We start from the raw sequence: 20,966 nt of genomic DNA, 5'->3' as shown, positions 1-20,966 counted from the left end.
CAGCTCAGCCAACAGAGCAGGTCACTGCTGCAGGAGGGGATGGTCCTACACCTGCACCATCTCACCCTGCTTCCTGCTGCTTCTCTTGTGCCAGCTCTGATGCCTCAGTGAGCTGGTCAGAAGGGTAACTTAGCTACAAAAAAAAACCCCAACAACAAAAACCCCCTATACCCCAGTGGATACTATCAACGACAAGAGTGGATCAGGAATACAGGGCAGGGAAAGGGAGCAGGACTTCAGTGCTGCCTGCAGCTTCTCCAAAAGCCTGAGGGGCATCCAAAGCTGAGTTAATTACTCATGGTTACTACAGGTACAATTTCACTCCCACTACCTTGTGGGACAGGGCCACCAGGAGCAGGCGACACAGGAACGTGTCCAGGTGCGTTTTGAATGTCTCCGAGAGGGAGACTCTACAACCTCCCAGGATAGTCTGTTCCGGCGCTCTGCCACCCTCAACCTCAAGAAGTTCTTCCTCGTGTTGAGATGGAACTTGTGTTTTAGTTTATGGCCATTGCTCTTAGTTCTGTCACTGGCCACCACTGAAAAGTCTGGCACTATTCTCTTGATATCCACCTTTGAAATATTTTTATGTATTGATGAGATCCCTTCTCAGCCTTTTCTTCTCTAGACTAAACAGGCCCAGCTCCCTCAGTCTCTCCTCGTCAGAGAGATGTGCCAGACCCCTCATCACCTTTGTGGCCCTATGCTAGACTCCATCAGTAGCTCCTTATCTTTTAGGTACTGATGTTCGAAGATATCTTTGAGACAGGTTCAGGGACGGGCAGACGTTTCGCGCTGACATCGCACGGCCCCACCAACGACGGCGCTGACCCCGCACGCCGATCCCTTTATCCTACATTTCCCGGCGTCACGCGCGCAGGGCGGTGCCACAGGAAGCGCGGCGCGGGTCTTTCCGGCCGTGCGCGCGCCCCGAGCGGAGGCGCGCCCCGAGCCTGCACCGACGAGACAAGATGGCCGGGCTGCCCCGCAGGATCATCAAGGTACGGCCGCGCGCCCTGCCCGCCGCGCGCCGCTCCGCCGTGCCCCGCCGGGAGCGCCGGGCGCGCCGGGCCGGGGTCCCGCGCCGAGGGCAGCGCTGCGCCGCGCCGGGCGCCGCTTCCGGTGCCCGGGAGCAGGGCCGCGCTAGGGCAGGGCCGCCTCCCCGGCCTCCTCCCGCCCCTGCCGGCCGAGGGGCGCCTCGCTGCCGTCCCGCCCGCGCCCCCGCCGCTTCCCGCCGCCGCCGCGGGGGCCCTCGCCCGCTGTGTCGGCGTGCGCGGGCGGCGGGAGCGGCCGGGCCCTCCCGGCGGGCGCGGGCCCGCGCCCTTTGCGGGGATCGCCCGGGCGGCGGCGGTGCCCCACGGCCCCCGGTGCTGCCGAGCGCTGGTGTCTGCGCACCCTTTGGGGTCCGGAGCTCGAAAGACACTGGGCACACCCCCCTCTGTCTTCTGCCCGCCCTGCGGCTCCTCACCGGGGTCTTCCGCCAGGCCCCGGCTTCCCGGCGCAGCTGTCGGCGTGCTTGGGCCGGGGGAGGGCGGCGGTGGCGCCGTGCTCGGCTTCCTACTGTGCGGTGAGGGCCAAGCCGCAGCGAGCAGTAAGCCTGGGCCACAGGGACATTGGCACCTGTGGTACACGCTGGGACAGCCTGGTTACTGCTACGCTTGCTCGGAGCTGCCGGCCCTTACCCTGTTAACTTGTCGTGGTGGCCGTTCGGTATCATGTTTCGACTTTGATTTGCCCAGCTTTGCAAGGGCTCTTGACTTTGGGGTACTTTCAGCAGATCCTCCGAATTCAGTTCCAGCTGAAGACATAAGTAATTTGGAGTCACTTACTGGAGATACAGGTAGCTGGCTTGCAGGCTATCAAAACATAGCTCGGTCCTGTAGCTCACGTGGTTGCTCCTGCTGCACTGCTGTCTCCTACTCAATTTGTAATGGTGTGAAATGAAGCCCTCGAATGGGTGATCATTCTCTTTACAAAAGTTATTAAGTGATTCCATTAAGGTTCGTTAGCCCTCACAGGAAATGACAGCATCCTCATACCTTATTACAGTGAATGGATTTTAGTTTTTAGCACTGTGAAACTCTCTCAGTTGGTAACCATTGTAAATAAATGAATTTAGAAAGTGTTAAATAGTGGATAAAAAAATACAATTATTTTGTCTAAGAAGTCAAGTTATCAAGTAGGTGGTAGAGATGATGAGGTAAAATAGGGCAGAAGTAGCATTTATCTTCTGTGAAACACAGCTAAACGACGGTTAGTGCTCAGAATTGCAAGTAGTAAAAATAAAGAAGACCAATCTTACAGATTTTGACGCCTAGCCAGCTGCCTGAATGCACAGCATGCTAATCTGAATGTATTTCAGGTGTGATAGGGAACAGTGATTCATAACACAGTGGAACTGGTATTTATCACAGAGTTGCAGTAAGAGCTCCGTCATGAGGCTGGTGTCTGCGTTAAATTTTCATTGCTCTTGACACGTCTCCAGAATACAACAGGGAAGTGCACCCACTTATGCCGGTGCATAAAAATTTTGTTCTTGGTACTTTTGTTTTCTTCGTGCTTTTCTAGAAAAAAAACACTGGCAAAATTTACGCAACTCACTTCAAAGATGTGTGGTGATGTGGGACTGTTTCTTTTCTTCCTCGAGAAGAAAGGTGGAGGGCTAAAGAGAGTCTTAGAAACTCCAGATTTTCTATGAAGGATCCCCCTTAGACATATGGTGGCTTGTGTATTTCCATGTGTGCATTGGAAGTTGTCTGCAGCCAGCCTAGAGTTATTAAATCTTGGCTTGCTTGTGTTAGATGATCAGCTCTTCAGCTCCTGTGCTGTGCGTGCCTTAGGTTGCCACATGTGTGTATGATCTAGGACTTGAGTCTGATTAGTTACTACAGCCTCAAAAATCTGCAAAGTCATATCTTGAAATACCACAGCTGCAGAGGTGCAGTCTCGGAAATATGCCTGCTAAAGTCTTCAGGAGTCTTGAGTGAGAATTGTCATGCCAATTCTGACTTTAGTGTTAAATTTCCTATTTTGGATACCTTGGAGAGAGGGGAGGGAGTGAACTCAGTTGCTAGTGAGAATTTGAAAGATCAGGAAAAGAAATGGAAGTGAGAGATAGGAAAGAGCTGAGTAACGGTAAAATAATTCCAGTAAAGAAAATTAAATCTTCATGCTATACACAGTAATAAATTTCATGATAAATAAATGGCGTAGGTTACTTTTAGGAAAAGATCTTCTCCCTTTTTGCCACATGCACCCTTTGTGTTGTCATCCAGAAGAGACCATCGATGGCTCCTTGGAGCTAGGAGAGTGTTTGGACTGTAATGAAGTCCTGAGCCTGGCTGGCCGCTCCAAATGCAGTTGGCATTCCCTGCCTTGAGCGACTGCTGGCAGATGGCCGGGTTCTCAGGTTGACTTGCAGCCCTGTGCCCCTCAGCCTGCGTCTTTGCTATGCGCAGGCTGTCATCCAGCCCAGGAGGAGGGCAGGAGCTCTCCTTGCAGTGGCAAGAGCTCTGTTTGTTTCCAATACTTTCTTCAAATGCAATGAAAAGGTGACAGTATGGGTGTTGTAAACCAGTTGTTGCAGAGGACACAGAATTATTTCCAATTTGCTGTCCTCAGATTACTTAGAAATGGACTTTATTAAAGTGTGTGTGGGAATGGTCTGTACGTTTGAAAGATGACTTGCTTTAGAATTATGACTGTTAGCACATTACAAATGGGGAGTAGAAGACATTGATGTAGTTTTGAATCTTTAAAGATGTAATCAGAATTGGACAACCTCGTGTCTTGTGAATAGAGAAGAGGTATTTTTGTTTTCTTCAGAAGTTCAACACCAGAGGTCCTATGAGACTCATCCTGACAAAAAAAAACCCATTAATGTAAGATAAAATGTGTTATTGGCACATTTACATAGATGTATGGTTTTTATGCTGTAAACTTCTTTCCAAAAAATGACTATTTCCAGTATTAAAAGGTGAGCCTTTGCAACAGACAATAAATAAGCCCAGTGACTTTTACTTTCAAGCACTTATTACATTGATTCTTTCCCATGTTGCAAAGTCACGTACCTCCAGTCGAGTAAGGAATTGAATTGCATCTGAATTTTTTTCTTGGCTGACATTCAATCCACCTCGTTGCTGTGTCAAGTGCAGTCAGAGTATGTGAATGGAATGGATAATATTGCCCCATATCATCTTTTAAAGTGCTTTTTTCCCTGCTGTTTTCATTGCTGCAGTGATCTCATCATTCATGATTTGATGCACAGGTCTCTAAGTTGACTGTAGCCAGTTGTTATTAGTGCTTCTGATACAATCACTGCAGCTGCTCCTATCACGAAGAAGTAGCTGAGGCTAATTCAGATTTTTTTCTAATGAATTTATCAGTGTTAAATTACAGAGGCTTTGATTTCCTCCCCTGCACGATACTGTGGTATTGTCTGAGATACGCATTCCTTGCTATTTACCATGTGAAGCTATTTCCATTATCTGCAGTGAACTCCTGCTTCCTGTATTTTTTGAAACTCTTGGAATGGTTGGATTGCTAGCTACAAAATGCTGCTTCAAAATGTAAAATTTCTGGGAGGTTTTATAGAGGTTCTGTGTGTGTGTGTGATGCTAGGCGCTTAGAGCATTCTATAGCAGAGGTCAGTATAATCAGCCTTATATATTTGAGGGTTTTTTTCTAATATAAATCAGGCATCTAGTCTGCAACTGGAACTTTCTAGAAGTTCTTTAGAAGTGTTACTGGCATCCAACTTGAAGTTTCTTGATTTTTCTTGAAAGCTTTGGATTTCTGAGGCATGGACTTCTGTCTCCACATGAAAATTTAAGTCACTGCTACTTTTTGATTTCTGTGGCATGTCTGATGACTTTTTTATTTCCTGAATAAAAAAAAACCCAAAACAAAACAAAGACTCAAGGTAAACCTAATACCTTTTTGTGGTGTTTTGTATTTCTTTGCATTGTGGTTAGGCACAGAAAACATTACTTCTGAAGAATGCTGTTCCTTGAAGTTTATCTGAGGTTGTAATGTCTCTTTGCATCTTGTATGCCATTTGAATCTTGTGGATAACTTAAAATTTGATAGAAGGGTGAAAATTTTGGGAATTTTTTGCTCTTCTTAAAACCATCTTCTCCCTGCTCCTGTCTCCCCCTTCCCCTCCAAGTGCAGAAAGATAGTACATGTGCTGTTTTGCAACCCTCACTGAGCCTTCTTGCCAGGTGACCGATATGGTCTGGGCTGGCTGGGATAGTGGGAGGAGTGTACAGGCAGGTATTGGGAGCCTGAAGCTTGGCAGGACAGATGCTTTGTGCAGGTAGGGGAGAGAAGCTGAGAAGGCTCAGGGCCAGAGGATAAGAAAACCTCCCAGTTAGGTCTAGTCAAAAAGAAAATGTGGTGTCTTAATAACAGCCCTTCAGAGGGCACTGGTAACTTTTCACAACCTTTTCCTTAAAAAAGCTTTCAGGAGACCCTGTAGAATAAAAACTGAGAAAAACCTGAGGAAATAACCCAGATGGAGGCAATAATCCTGTTTTGACCATCTTGTATAATAATTGAGCAATTTTGAGACACAAACCTATAGTAAACCAATGGATTTTTATTGCTTTGCGTGCAGTTTTTTTATACTGTATATGTCTGTTATGTTTAGATGGCTTTCAGAGTATCATCAAAACTTGTTTTGTATAGTAGTGCAAAACAAAATCACATTTTTTTAGTTACTTATGACTGCTAGATTAATAGTGAGAAGCAAGTTGCAAATTTTGCCATAGATGGTGTGGGGGATTGACCCTGGCTGGACACTGCTCTATCCCTCATCTGAGCAGGGGAGAGAAAGTAAAACCAAAGATTCTTGGGTCAAGAGAATCACAGGGAGGGATCACTTGCTCATTGCAGTTATGAGCAGAACAGACTTGACTCGGGGAAATTAATATCATTTATTACCTATCAAATCCTAGTAGGTTAATGAGAAATGAAACCTAAATTTTAAAACACCTTCCCCCCTGCCTCACCCTTCTTCCTGGGCTCAGCTTCATTCCTGATTTTCATCTCTCCTACCCCCCAGCAGTGCAGGAGAATGGGAAGTGGGGGTTGTGTTCAGTGCATCACACGTTTTCACTGTTGCTCTATTCCTCCTCCACTGTGGATCCTTTCCACAGGGTGCAGTCCTTCGGGAGCAGACTGCTTCAGTGTGGATCACAAGTTCACACCACATGGGTCGCACGTGCCAGCAAACCTGCTCCAGCATGGGCTTCTCTCTCACCAGGACCTCCCAGGAGCTTGCTCCACTGTAGGCTTCCCATGGAGTCACAGTCTCCTATGGGCGCATCCTCGTGCTCTAGCATGGGGTCATCCATGGGCTGCAGGGGGACAGCCTGTGTTTGTCATCATGGGCTGCGGGGCAATCTCTGCCCCCACACCTGGAGCACCTCCTCCCTCTCCTTCTGCACTGACCTTGGTGTCTGCAGAGTTGCTCTTCTCACATAATCTCTTTTCTTTGTCTGCTGCTGCACAGATTGTGGGTTTTTTACCTTTCTTAAATATATTACCTCAGAGGTGCTACCACCATTGCTGATGGGCTCAGCCTTGGCCAGGGGCAGATCTATCTTGGAGCCGGCTGCCACTGGCTCAGTTGGACATTGGGAAGCTTCTGGCAGCTTCTCACAGAAGCACCTCAGTGGGCCTGCCCCACTACCAGATCCTTGCCATGCAAACCCAGTATAGATGGCATTTGGACAGAAGCGCAGTATGGATTACTGTTTGCATTAACCACACTTGGATTGTTGACTCTGCACCATATATGAATGCAGGCCTCCAGTGCAAGTGTGCTCCATCTGTGTAACTGCAGGGGGGGTTTACACTCTTAGCTTAGTGAATTCAGTTATGCCTTACTTTACAATAGCTGGGGATGCACCGTGGAAAGCTCTATCTGTGCTATCACATAGATAATCCTTTAGGAATTTGCATAGGATCTCAGATTCACAGTTCCAAAATCCTGTAATCTGCTGTGGAAAAGTTGAGAATGAGGTCATTCTCGGGGGAGGTGCTGCTGACCTTAAAATGCCCCTCTTCGTGTTACTGCTTGGCTACAAGGTCTTCTTCCAAGAGTGGGTAGTTTCTGGTTGTTTTTTTTTTTTCCCTCGGGGAAGGCACTGTTACTTGGAATACATTTGTGTTCATCTCATTGCAAGTGGTTTTGCAGTGGTTAAAATTGTGTGGTCATGGGATTTAGAGAGCCAGAAGTGTGTGAGAGGATTGTGAGCAATCCAGAGTTCATTCACAGTGCTTGTTTAGCAGAGCTGTAGTATCAATTTGTCGGACAACTGTCTGTATGTTGAGTGCTAGATAACGTTTTCTAAATCTGCTGTACCACTGTTTTATTCTTTTTTTTTTTTTTTTTTTTTTTTTTTTTTTTTTTTTTTTTTTTACAGCTGATGCCTAGACATGTCAACACTTTGAACGTGTTCTCTTGCCTTTTTTTTGGGAGGTGGTGTTGGATACAGTTGGGGCTAGTGATGGAGCCTGGGAATCTGCAGGGTGGTAGAAGCGTTAATGTACAAGAGACAGTAGCCAGAATGAGTCCTGGAAGTGGGGGCATGTGGAATGCTGACTCTTGGGGATTATATGGCAGGGAAGAGAACTCATGTGGAGGCTGGCTTTTGTGAACCAAAGTGTAGTCTCCTATTTATGATGTCTGACCCTTGCTTTACAGTTTAATGGGCTTTGCTGCTAATTCTTTTTTTCTTTGTTCTAAAAGGTAATGTTATTTTCAGATTTTCTTCAATGAAGTTGTTTTACAGTGATATAATTTTAATGTAAGCATTTTGAAATCTCTCTGACAATGCGACATCTACTTAGGTAATCAATTTGTTTTCAGTAATGCTGGTTACAGCTGGTTCTTTACATAGTTGTAGCTAGTGAATTGATAGACCCTAGAAGAATTTGGGCCAAAATGTGATGTAATGCAATACTAAGTTTTGAATTAAATCTTTGTGGTTTTCTGAGGCAGCTTTACCCCCCCTATATGTAGAAGACAGTTTTGACTGATAAGTTTCGTTTTTCTTATTGTCTCCCCCTCAAAAATCAAAGCAAAAATATGCATGCTTTTTTACGTTCTTGTGTGCAATTTATCACTCCTCAGTGAAGGAGATCGGTGTGATCTTCCCCTTTATTGCAGTCAAAAAGGAAAGAATTGTCATTTGGCAAGTAATTTTAACTTGTCACTGTGCCAATATAGTGCTTTAACTAAAGCCTTAATTTTCTATTTCATACCCCAAAATTAATCTGGACTATTGGATGTAGTTGGAAGGTTATGACATTGCTAGCTGGCAAGGGTTACCTGTGGTCAGAATGAAAGTATGAAAGAAATGTATTGTCTGTGTAGTCTGAATTGAAATGCTGAAGTTGATTGTTGTACTTCTGTTTTTTGCAGAGAGCTGCACAAAGTGAAGAAGTTACCACCTAGTGAAGTTAGCTTAACCAGAAGTTTGTGAAGTGATCAATCTGCCTCATTCTTGTAGCAGGCTCCCAGTACCTAAAGTAGGCCTACAAAAGAACTGGAGAAGGACTTTTACAAGGGCATATAGGGATAGGACAAGGGGCGTGGATTCAAACTGAAAGAGGGCAGGTTTAGATTAGATGTAAGGAGGAAATTCTTTACTGTGAAGGTGGTGAGGAACTGGAACAAGTTGGTCAGTGAAGTTGTGGATGTCCCATTCCTGAAGTGTTTAAGGCCAGGTTGGATGAGGCTCTGAGCAAGCTGACCTAGTGGAGATGTCCCTGCCCACAGCAAGAGAGTTGGACTAGGTGATCTTTAAGGTCCTTTCCAACCCAGGCTGTTCTGTGATTCTGATTCAGGTTGAGCAGCCTTACTGTATGAACAGTAAGTGCCACTGTATGTGCCACTAAGGTGAACTTAGACTGAGGAACTGATTTGGCTCAGAACTCTGCAGTAAAGGTTATTTCTTTAACCAAATCAGTTCTGTGATCTCATCTGTTATTTGACTTTGCAAACACTTGGGCTGATGAGGGAAGTATGTGGAAGGGTGACTGTTCAAATTAGCACTGCTGCTGAGAAGTTAAAGCTTCCCATTCAGGCAAACTTGCATTTTGTGAGGAAAGGAAATGGCGGAGGTAGCTACAGACATGAGTGAAGTTAATCAAGAAGGACTGAGAACCATGCTGAAATGGTGGGTAGAAAAGCAATTTGACTTAATTGTAAACTCAACAGCCAATGAAGAATGAAACAAAGGACTTCTACTCTCAATGACTAAAAATTAGTGGAACTTAGGTGTAATTAAAAAAAAAAAAAACTCTTTGATTTTTTGGTAGTGTCTTTTCATCTGTTTTAGAAATCTTCCTGGAGGATTTGGCAGCAAATGTCTGATCTCCCTTAGGAAGCAAATACTGAAATAACTGATGAGCAATCAGTTAAACTGAAAGATCTTTCTTTTTCCTCATCACATTTTCTCCCACATAAATTGTTATGTGTGATACCCTGCAAGTGGTAAGTGGTATTATTTCAACTGTAGCAGGAAATGGAGCTAGTGGTTTTAATTTTAAGTCTGTCATCTCTTTCTCAAAAATTCTTAATTTTCAGTATCATCTGTGGAGTCTGAAACTGTCTACTGCATTCTTTCTAAAAGTGGTCCTGGATACATCTCAAACACAGATTAAAAAGTACTGTGTGGTTTATGATGAGGTAGGCTGACCTTGGCCAGGTGCTCACTCAGCCACACTCTCTCCCCAACTCTGCCAGGCAGGGGGAAAAATTAAGGAAAAGCTCATGGGTCAAGACAAAGACAGAGATCATTTACTGATAATCATCATGGCAAAACAGGCTCCACTTGGGGCACATTAATTAGTTAATTTGCTTCCAGGTAAGATGGAATTAGATGGTGAGAAACAAAGACAAAATTAAAACAGCCCCTTTGCTGCCACCCTTTTCCAGTACTCAACTTGAGTCCTTCACTCCTCGCTCCCCAACTTGCCTGTCCCTGATGGATGCAAGGGGGTGGAGAATTGGGGTTTATGATTAGTCCACAACAGCTCCTCTCTGCTGTTCCTTCCTCCTCACACTTTTCCTGTGGTCCACTCCATGGGCTACAGTGTGGGTATGTGCTCCACTGTGATCCTTCATGGGCTACAGGGAATCTTTGCACCAGTGCCTGGAGCTTGTCCTTACTGTCCTTCTCTGACCTTGCTGTTCACGTTAGTTTTGCACACAAATTTTAATTTTTTTTTTTTTTACCCCTTGCTGTTCTCTCTGTGTGGTGCTGTTTTCTGTATTTCTTAAATACTTTTCCCAGGTGTGCCACCAGCTTGGCTGATGGGTTCACCCATGTCCTGTGGCATGTTTTTGGAGCTGGCTGTGTCTGGTGAGGTATAGCTCCTGGCTGTCTCACAGAGGTCACCCCTGGAGCCCCTCTACTGCCAGCAACCTGACACATACACCCTGTACATGTGCTCAGTTGGTAATTCAGTTGAATTAGATCATACCAAATACAAAAAAAAAAAAAAATGGGGCAAGCTGATGTGGATTTCTTTCAATTGGGGTGCCTTTTTAATTTTACAAGTAATGCTTCTTTTTGGCCATTTTGGGACTATTCCTGTAGTGTTTCATTGCATCCTGTTGTTCCTTTTGTAAATGGCCAGGGTTACCAAAAAGTTTGGTAACTGGCTGTTTGGAGACCTTCTCCTGTAGTACCTGTGGATGAAACTTGTCAAGGGATGTGCAGATTTTTTTCATTTGTACTGGTGGAAGATGCTTTTATCCACAGCCAGTGCCAGCTGTTCAATCGTTTCTATTGGAAGTTCCTGTCCTCTGCTGGATGGCAGCAGAGTTTTTATGTTGTCAGTCAGCATTTTTCAGATTAAAGATCTGGTTAAAAAAACCTAGCTCACTTTTCCTAAGTTGCATTGAGAATGCCGTCAGGTTGTGCTTTCTCAGTAGATTTGCGGAATGGTAATTTCTGGCAAGGTGGCAGCAATAAACACTCGTACTTGAGCTGTAATTCCTGTTGTAGATTAGGTCCACATCCATCATCTGTATTCCCTGATCTGTTCAGAATAAAGGTAGGGTTAGTTGAACCTACAAGAAAAGGTAGATACTGCCTACACTTTCTCACTGTCTGACATAGATTAGAGAGAACTTGTACCTTGCCTTGGCCTGACAGAGTTGTAGGAGTGTAATGTCTGTTGTAGTAGGTGATACAGAAGGAAAATTGCTTGACTACTGCTTAGAGAATTGAGCTAGTAAATGTGCTACTGAAAATATGAGGAAAGAATCATTCCCCTGAGACTTTGTATAATGATGTGGTATTGTGCCATTTCAGATATTTAATAGCTTTAAGACCTGCAGTGTTTTCTCTTTATGTAAGAGGCCATTATTAATGTTTTGTGGTTTGAAGTTTCAGAATAATTTTATCACAGATTTGTCAGCCTCTGAATGATATATCTCTCTTTTTAAGGTACTAGCATCAAGTTGCTAGCCATAAGGATGCTTTTCTGTAGTCTTAGTGCTATTAAAGGTTCTTAGATAACTGTTACAGATATGTGGGGTCTTTGGTGTTTAAGACTTTTATAGATGGGTGAAGACTTTTAATTTAGTAGTTTACCATCTGTTACTGAAATTAGCCTAGTTGGTAGTTAAGCTTCTTCCTTTGGAATGAGGAGGAAGGCTCTGCATTTCCTTTTTAGGTTAGTTATAGAATAGTAATCTGTTATGCTGGTATCCCACTGTGGTTAACACTGCAGTCCTAGCTCTTTAAACCAGCCCTTTCAGCAAAAGGAACCTTCTCCCATCCTTCTGAGAGCATGTGTTTGCCCCCTGATTTTTATTGGCACAATTGTTTGCATGGAACATCTGGTGCACTGCATCAGGGACTCTTCTCTCCTGAATGACTTTTTCCCTTTCTTTTCTTTTCTTCCAGATTGGGCACTTGCTGTGTTAGACCATGAGGTCAAGAGACAGCTATGCAGGCAAAAGTGAAAGTGCATAGTGGGCTGAACTGGAAAGGCACCACAAATTTAGTTTTTTCTTTCCTTTCTGCAGTGGCTATCATTTATCATCTTACAATATTCAGAGCCTGTAAGGTGGTATGATTTTTCTAAGCTACCTTTGTTCTAATGGATTTTACAAAGCTCACTAGGTGATTTCACAGCTAGTATTAAAGGATAATGTGGACCAGAAGACCATTCTGTAAAATAGTGTGTTCCTTCAATTGTAACACTCACTGAGACCACAGTGTTAGTGGACTAATAAGCAGCGTGTTTTATTTATTAAAGTAATCTGCATAGCAGTAATATTGAATGTGAAATAAGAAAACTGGAGTATCAGGAAAATGAGATGCAGGTAGCTGAATTACTAAGCAAAGCACATTTGTTGAGAGATATGGAGCTTGGATTTCTTCTCTGAGTTAGTTTGTGCTGACTTCACAGCCAAGCTCCTTTTAAATTCTAGTGGCATTCACACAGTAGCTTTAAAGGTCACATATTTTATGGGTGCTCAATATTGATTTGTTCCTAACTGTTTAGCCACGTCGCTTGGCAGGCAGTGTAAAATTTATGGTGGTTAACTATTGCCATAGCACAGGGAACAGAATTGCACTATTTTTCCAAGCAAAAAATAGTTCTCCTTTCTAAAAAGCAATGAAGAAGCTTTTAAAATAGTCTAATTCCATGCCAGAATTTCTTCCTTCAGTACTGTAGTGGTCTCTGTCAGACAGAGAAGCTTTACAGTTCAGCTGCAGTGGCTGTGCTAGGTAGGAAATGACCTTTGGGGTTTTTTTTGCAGGTACTTGCATAGGTGAGTCTTCTGATTCTGGTATTTGCTGCTTTTGTATTTTGGCACTATCTATTTGTAGTTATTTGGTCCTGCCGTAGTCTGTTGATAGCAAGCAAGATTCTGAAGTAACTTTTTGCTTTTCAAAAGGGTAGCATGCAGAAATCTTTTTAGTTGTTTTGACTAAGGCCTTGACAGATTGAGGCTTTTGTAAACACTTCTACAAGACTGAAAGTGATTTAAATAGTTTATTTCTAATGGATTCCTCCTTTGTATGCTTGCTCATAGCTCCATGTTCATTAGCAGTTATTTTCCTGTGTGTCTGTATGGAAGCATCTTCTAGGCTGTTCCGTTTACTTCCTTAAAGAAGTGCTCTGTCTTACTCTGTGTGTATGAACAAGGAGAATCCTGGTGGTTATATCTACTTTTCAGTAACCTTTTTCCCCCCTTTATCTGAAAGCAGAATAACCAAGCAATAGCTCAAAGAATGAATGAAACCTACTCTCCTGCAGATCCATCTCTCCTCATTGTGTGGCTTCTCCTAGTCTTGGCAACCTCAAAAGCTCTCACCCCTGCCTCCTGCTCTGCTGGTCTCTTCTAAAGATCACAATGCTTCCTGAGGCTTCCTATCCTCACATGTTACTGTAAAAACAGGTTGAGGGTTTCTTCCCCCTCAGGTATAATTAGTTTTCAATTTAATGTCTTCATAGAAGAATAGCTGTGCAGAATGTCAGCTACACCATCTGTCCTATCAGTATCATCTGTCACTCTGCTTCAGGCCACCTGTGTTAATAAAGAAAGCTTTGCTTTTGCTTGTCAGAACACCTTCAACACTTCTGTGTTTTCTAACCACTTAATTAAAAATAAAAGAGGGAGGGCATAAAAAGGGGGGAGGTATAACCAGTTTTGTTGTCAGATGTGTTTTTTTTCAAGTGTAGAGTGGCATGTATCTTTTTGGGTTTATGAATTTATTTTAGTCAATGGAAATTGTTACTTTATTTGGAATTGGAAAAAGTGGAGTAAATAGAGGAGTGAGAAGAAATCTCAATCTAAAAACATTGCAGAGTATGACAGATAATTGCCTATGCAGCATGGGAAACTTCACTGAAAGCTCTAGAGCTTTCAAAATATGTGCTGAAATATCTTCTGTGAAACTTCAGTATGCTAGAGGAGAGCTAATAAAAACCACTAGATAATACAATTCTGGAACTTGATGAGAGTCTGTATTCTTGTTGGAGGCAAAATTAACTGTCCTGTTGTAAAAACATTTATTGTGAGCAGCAGAACTGCAAAACCCAGTTTTCTCTGAATTTATTATTTGTCCTTTTTAGCATGTTTTGTGTCTTTCAGCTCTTTTTATCCTTATTGTCAAAGTTTTTTGCTGGGCAAGGGTGGTGTATACTTGGTTGGAATAAACTGGCCAAACAGCAGTAGTAGTATTGGAGCTGCTCATGTCTTCCCCTCCAGTAGCACTGAGCTTGGTTATCCTTAGCTACTGACAGCTTACAAAAGGTACAGAGCAGTTGAAATTGGACAAAGGGTTTAAAGGTGGTTTTGGCAGAAAAGGGGGAAGTAACAGAGTGCATAAAACTGACTTCCTCAGTTAAAAAAGTGTAAGAAAGTCTGCCCAGAAAAACCATAGGAAGTCAAGTATTGCATGTGTTCAATTGTCCCGATGAGTTAATAAAGGTGGTAAATTAGAAGTTTAATTAAAAGAAATTAAACATTCATTTATTTATTTAAATGTGTTTGAGAGACTTATTTTCATTGGGTAGCCATCCTCTGGGAATTAGAGAATAAGATCAATGTGTAGTTCAACAGTTCCTTGTTTTGTCCGTATCCCATCGTTCCCTTGTGGGTGATGTACTGGGTGGCAGGTTGTTATTTTTTGCAGTATTTTTTCTGTTTGTTTTTTGGTTTGGTTTTGTTTGTTGTTTTGGTTTTTTTAATTGGTAATGTACACTTAAAAGAATTAAAATCTATCAACAGGTAAGCTTCCTGACCAGGTGCATAGCATTGCTTGTATACTCACAATTTTTTCTCTCAAATATCACTTAGTTTTGCGAATTTTATGGCAAATCAAATTTATTTTAGTATTAGCATGTCTGTAACTGTCCATCTTACCCTGAAATCAAGTCCCTATAATCACTTTAGAATTGGGCCTAGTTGTATGTCTAAGCATTTTATATGCTTAGACCTTACAATGTAACTTTTTGATTAATTTCTCCCTTTCTGTTCCTTTTCCATGGTGTCCCCCCAAATATATTTAAGATATTATTGTTAATGTCTTCATAACTGCAGAACAATACCCTTATTTACTGTCAGAATTTAGGAGGTGTTGATATATTCAAGTACAAACATTGCACATTTGCTCAATAAAGGCATCTGTGTTCCTCGCAGTCTAACAAGCTCGTCTGTGTTATACAGTTCTAAAAAGTTGTGTTTTCTGAAGCTGGAGCTTTTGCACAAAGGCAGTGATGTGTGTTCATGGGATCGTGGCCTTTTGTTTTGAGTGTTTTGGAGAAGTTTAGCCTGGTGCTTGCTCTGCTGCAGCAGAGCCTGGCAGGTGTGAAAGATGAGTTTCAGCCAGTTCCCTCACAGGTGTTCATCCTCATTTCTGTTTGAAAACAGCTCCAATGACACTGATAGTGATGGAGCTCTGTGCACAGCGCAGGAAGCAAGGTGTGCCTCTTCGGAATTTTCATCTAATATTAATGTTCCCTAAGGGGCCCCTGTGGGCTCAGAGTAGGCACAGTACTCGAGTGGTTGTATGCAGCACAAGCACTCTTCTTGGCACCCCCTTTTTCTGGGGTGTTTTATAGCAAGGTGACCACAGTCACAGAATGAGAGGCATGAAGGGCGTTCTGAGCAGGGTGACATGCTCACGGTGGTACAGCTCCCTAGGTATTATGAAGTGCCTGCATTGAAAGAATTGTTTTTCTCATATATGGGCTTTTCTGTTGTTTACTGACAAATGGTTTTTTAGTGGCAGAATGTGCAGCTTGCAGCCAGGCACTCTCCCTCAGATCTGCTGGCAGGTAGAAGTGCTGATGCTGCTGCCAGAGAGCTGCTGATTCTGGGTTATTTTAAGCCAGGATTGGCTCCCCAGTGTGGTTACAGTCAGCATCCTGGCATAACTAGGGATGCAGTCTGGGGACTGGGGTGACTGAGGGGGAACTGGGGACTGGTGAGATCAGCCCAGCTATTGAAATATGTTATCCTTAATATTAAGAAAGAGTCTTTGAGCATGCCCATCAGAACCAAAGCCACAGTTTCCTTACAAGCATGTCTCTGGCAAAGTCCAGCTGTGAAAAAGCTTAAAAATTGGTCTTTTCCATAAGTTCCTTATTTTTAAGTTTTTAGTTGGCTCACATTAGTTTATATTTAGTATAAGACAGCTTCCTCTGCCAGAGCTGGTCTTTCACAGGCAGAGACCCAAATTGTCCCATTTACCTGAGGCAGCACTCATACTGACAGCTTGCTGAAGGAAACTGAGGATGGTTTATGTACTTACAGGGATAATCTGTAGTTTCTTCCTGACTTTTCATACTACTGAATGTAAACTATCAGAATTTGTTATGACTGCTTTTTTACACATATAGTGTACAAATAAATAGCCAGCAGAATACAAATGAGTAAGTTACAAAATTATGTGTATAATATAAATATATTCACAGAAGTAAATGTAGACAGCTCTAAGAAGCTTGGGTGGCCTTCTAGTGAGGTGTGTAAGTGGCATCTAATGTCTATACAGATAAGTAGAGCATATGTAGTTGCAACAAGGAAGCACACCAGATATATTTAGTTTTAGGTTTTCAAATATACATAGTAATAAATTCTATATTATAATTTGCAGGACCTTGACAATTCAGAGATGAGTAATTGGATTTTGGAATTAATTACCCTTCTTTATGTATTGATCGGTTTTTGTAAAATGAAGTGTTATTTAACTGTGTCAGGACAGCCATATCACTTAAATGCTGCGTACACTTATTTCTGCAAGAGTAGTGCAGCTAGGTTTGAAGAATTTATTTAGCTAAGTGGAGGTAATCTGTGTGCTTTGTGCTTGTATAGAGACTTACTGGAGAGAGGCTGGCTGTGAGTGTGTGCATACTGACAGCACAAGAGAAATGGCTCCGAACTGAGAGTGGGTTTAGATATGATGTTAAGAAGAAATTCTTTACTATGGGGGTGGTGAGGTAGTGGAACAGGTTGGGAAGAGAAATTGTGGGTGCCCCATCCTTGGAAGTGCTATTGTAGACATGTGGAATAAATATGCTGTAAAACTGAAATAATAAAATAATGTTACACCTACAAGTTGACATCTTCTGTCAGTAGAAACAGGATAATTTTTCTTTGTGAAAGCCAACACAGAAAGGTGGTGAAAAAATTAAGTGTACACAGTAAAAGCACTCTTAGAAGGAAAGAGGAAATGGGACTAAAATTGAGTGAGGAAACGAGACTTTAGCAGGGGTTTTTTGCCCGTGCCTAGTGTCCTTTTGCCCATTTTGGCCTTGGGATCTTTTTTATGAAAACTAGAATGGTGCCCATAAGACTTGTGAAGACAGGCAGCAGAGGAAAGGAAGATGTACCTGACTCGGTCTGTTTGCTCAGTGCATTAGCAGGATGGGCAGCTCTATGGTCACAGCTTGGTGCCTGAAGTAGGATTGGCAGAAGAATGGAGCAGTAAAAAAACCAGGTGTCTGTAGGACAGGGGCCTTCTCTAATTTTGCTGTTTACAGAACATCTTGACTTCCTTCTACTGTCTGTTAGGGTGACTCTAAACATGGCTGAAATTGTAGGCTGAAATTGCTCATACCAAAGCTATTTATGCATCTATATGTCTAAATATATAAAACATCCTTAAAATACACCTTTAGTGTTGCAGAAAAGTAGCGCTTTAAATTCTTGGAAGCTGGATCTGATTCCAGTATAAATATTCAGCTTAATAAACCAGTCCACTCTTGTTAAGAGTAAACCTTGAACACTTTCTGTGGGTGATTAATCCCTTGGCTCTTCATTTATGGGAGTTTTTATTTAAGGTGGAATGGGAAATGCTTTTGGTGTTTTATTTGTGGTACTCTTTAAAGTGCTTTTAAGTATATTGAGAAAAACACAGCAGCTTGGCAATAGTTCAATCAAAAGTTAAGAAAATTGAGGCAGCTGAGTTATCTATTACTGTGTGTTACAGAAACACACAGCTGGTGAGGATCTGAGAGGAGATGGGTACCAGTTTCCACAGCCTCATCTTTCTGCACGTGATGTTCTTTGACTTTAAGGAATTTAACACAGTTTCTGTGAATATAGACTAAATGAATGCTTGTTGCTTTTAAAATGGTTTGTACAGGTCATGTTTATTTTAAATGGGTTTTATTTGTTTCATTGCCTCCTTCTCTTCTAGGAAACCCAGCGCTTGCTGGCAGAGCCAGTCCCTGGGATAAAAGCAGAGCCAGATGAAAGCAACGCACGCTATTTTCATGTGGTCATCGCAGGTCCACAGGATTCCCCCTTTGAGGGTGGGACATTTAAACTTGAACTATTCCTTCCAGAAGAATATCCAATGGCAGCTCCTAAAGTACGTTTCATGACCAAAATTTACCATCCTAATGTAGACAAGCTGGGAAGAATATGTTTAGATATTTTGAAAGGTAAGTGGTACTATGTTTTCTTTCTTCTTATCATATTAAATACAGATGTTTGTAAGTTGACCCTAAAAAGAGTTTTCTTGTGTTTAAAGAATATTCTTCTTTAATCTGTAAAAACTTGCTATTTCTGTAGACTGTGGTGAATATGATGTTTCATAGTGCTATAAATGTTTCTTCAGATAAATGGTCCCCAGCTTTGCAGATTCGTACAGTTCTGCTATCAATCCAGGCTTTGTTAAGTGCTCCCAATCCAGATGATCCACTAGCAAATGATGTAGCTGAGCAATGGAAGACCAATGAAGCCCAAGCCATAGAAACAGGTGATGTATCTTCTAACTTTTTTTTTTCCCTAGTTTTAGGAATGGCTTACTGCTCATTGCCTGGGGTATGTAAAGCCTGACCTCTAGTTTTATGTCTGCAACTTGAAGGAACAAAAACTTACTGCATACAGTCATAGTCCAGGTGCCCTGAATGTGCCTGAAGTGGTCTGTTTTTAAGTCTGCAAGGCTTGATAGAAGAAGAATCTCTCTTGATCTGTTTTATCTTGAATTTTGGTGGTCCTAATTTGCTAGTCTGTCTAATTTGGAGTTCCGGTAAAATGAAGGAGCATTCTATTGCTTGTCCTCTACAGCTTAAGGAATGGATTAACAGGTTCTGGAAAGTACATCTCTGATATTGCATCTGTTGCAGGCTACGGTGGAATGGAAGAGTTGCTATGTTATGCCTGTTCACTTTTGAATCCACTACTGTCAGACTGCTTCTATAATATATAAAAGTTGACAGCTGCTGGAACTCAAAATTGCACTTTAAAATCTGGGAACTGATACATTTTGTGTGCTTGCAGCAGTGGTATCAAAGAGATCTTTATGAATTTAAAATGACTTTAATCAAGCCTGAAAACTGCATCTTTTCTTAAATGTGTTTCTTTTTCTTTACAGCCAGAGCATGGACTAGGCTATATGCCATGAATAATATTTAAATGCGCTTTGAACATCAAGTGTGCATCACTTCTCCTGTTCTGCCAAGACCTCTTCCTTTTTTTGTTTGCATTTAATGGACACAGTCTTAGAAACATTACAGAATAAAAGCCCAGACATCTTCAGTCCTTTGGTGATTAAATGCACATTAGCAAATCTGTGTCTTGTCCTAATTCACTATTGTACCGCATGAGCAGAGGCTAGAAGTATCATCTGGATTGTTGTGAAATTGTTTGAAAGCAGCAGCACATCTCTGCTTTTAATCATTTTTCCCGTCATGGTTTAAGTATAAGCACTGTGAATGAAGGTAGGCAGGGTTAGCTGCGGGGCTTTTTGTTTTAATTTTGTGGGCTCCTCCTCCCTTTTTATGGTGATGCTAATTGCATTGGTAAAAGCAGCTAACCAGTTATATTTTAGAATATACCCTCTAGCCCAGTCTAACTTAGACGCTGTAGATGGACAAGCTTCATTGTTTGAACAAAAAACGGGAACATTAAACATCCATCACCTTCACTAATACTATAGTGATTCTGCTGTCAAGTGTAGAAAAATCCCTCCAAGAAAAAGCTTGTGACCATTTTGTATGGCTTGTCTGGAAAATCTCCTGTAAATCTTATGTTTTAGTAAAATATTTTTTGTTATTCTACTTTGCCTTTGTATAGTTTATTTTGCTGTGTTTTCATTTCTCTGTGACAATCGTATTTGAAAAAATTGAGTCCAGAATTGACAATTTTTCTTCACCAGTCTGACAGATTTAACAGTAAAGAGGGGGAATTCACAAGTTTGTTTTTTTTTGTTTTTTGTGGGTTTTAATTTGTTTTTCTTCATCTGTTTCCTGACTTTTTTTATTAGTTTATGTGGGTGACCTTTAGTATGGAGTTGCATTTGGAGTGACTTTTAGAAACAAGTCTCTGATGGAACAGCTGTAACCTTAATTTTAGTAATGCATCGATGTGTGTTTTCATGGACATAACCAGAATGAAGTAGGAGGTTGAGAGCAAACAACAGCACTAATTATGAGTATCTGCATAGCAGCACGGTTTTCTAACTTCTTTAATTCCTGCCCTCTGTTAACTTGAAATTCCAGTGTGTAGAACCACTGTTAGAGCCAGCCTGTGTATTGACTGATGTCTGCTTAGCCACTTACAGCGACTCATACCCTGGTTTTTCTCTACAAGCCTTATTAAGCTACTTGCTTGAGCAACTGGTCAGCTTAAATAGCAACAAAGCTTCTTTATTGGAGAGAAGGAAAGTGATGAAAAAATTCCTTCTCATCCTTGATTTTTGTGTATGCATCCTGTCTAGGAGTCTAGTATCTTTTCTGGGAACCCATCTGATTGCTTCCCTTCATTTCTTGTATCTGTTCTCTTCCTTTCCCCAAGCCCTCTCCCTCACAAAACCAACCAACCAACAAAAAAGCTTAAAAGCTTTTGGCAAGGCCAACCTGAAATGCATAAATGACAGCTTGTAGTGGTTGCAGTAGGGAGTGTTTTGTCATGCAATTCAGGGGCATGGTTATGTAGTCTGTTGGTATTCTCCCTCTTTCATCCCTTCTTCCTCTAG

At 42.1% G+C, this 20,966-nt stretch overlaps 1 protein-coding gene across 1 annotated transcript; it reads left to right on the top strand.

The window, feature by feature from the left end:
* The first annotated feature begins 916 nt into the window (after positions 1-916).
* On the top strand, positions 917-20,049 carry UBE2N (ubiquitin conjugating enzyme E2 N). The gene is made up of 4 exons (XM_084205941.1): positions 917-1,001; positions 18,183-18,429; positions 18,606-18,746; positions 19,365-20,049. The coding sequence occupies exons 1-4, from the start codon at positions 972-974 to the stop codon at positions 19,403-19,405; spliced, it is 459 nt and encodes a 152-aa protein (XP_084062067.1). The 5' UTR covers positions 917-971; the 3' UTR covers positions 19,406-20,049.
* Positions 20,050-20,966: the final 917 nt, after the last annotated feature.

This window comes from Fringilla coelebs, assembly GCF_963513975.1.
Source record: "Fringilla coelebs genome assembly, chromosome: 5".
NCBI classification, from domain to species: domain Eukaryota; kingdom Metazoa; phylum Chordata; class Aves; order Passeriformes; family Fringillidae; genus Fringilla; species Fringilla coelebs.
This window is presented reverse-complemented; position numbering and strand designations above follow the sequence as displayed.

Bases quoted from the DNA above. Each gene is read 5' to 3' on its own strand.
- UBE2N (XM_084205941.1), top strand. From the start codon at position 972: ATGGCCGGGCTGCCCCGCAGGATCATCAAG. The intron at 1,002-18,182 runs GTACGGCCGCGC...CTTCTCTTCTAG, and splicing joins TGCCCCGCAGGATCATCAAG to GAAACCCAGCGCTTGCTGGC. The intron at 18,430-18,605 runs GTAAGTGGTACT...ATGTTTCTTCAG, and splicing joins ATGTTTAGATATTTTGAAAG to ATAAATGGTCCCCAGCTTTG.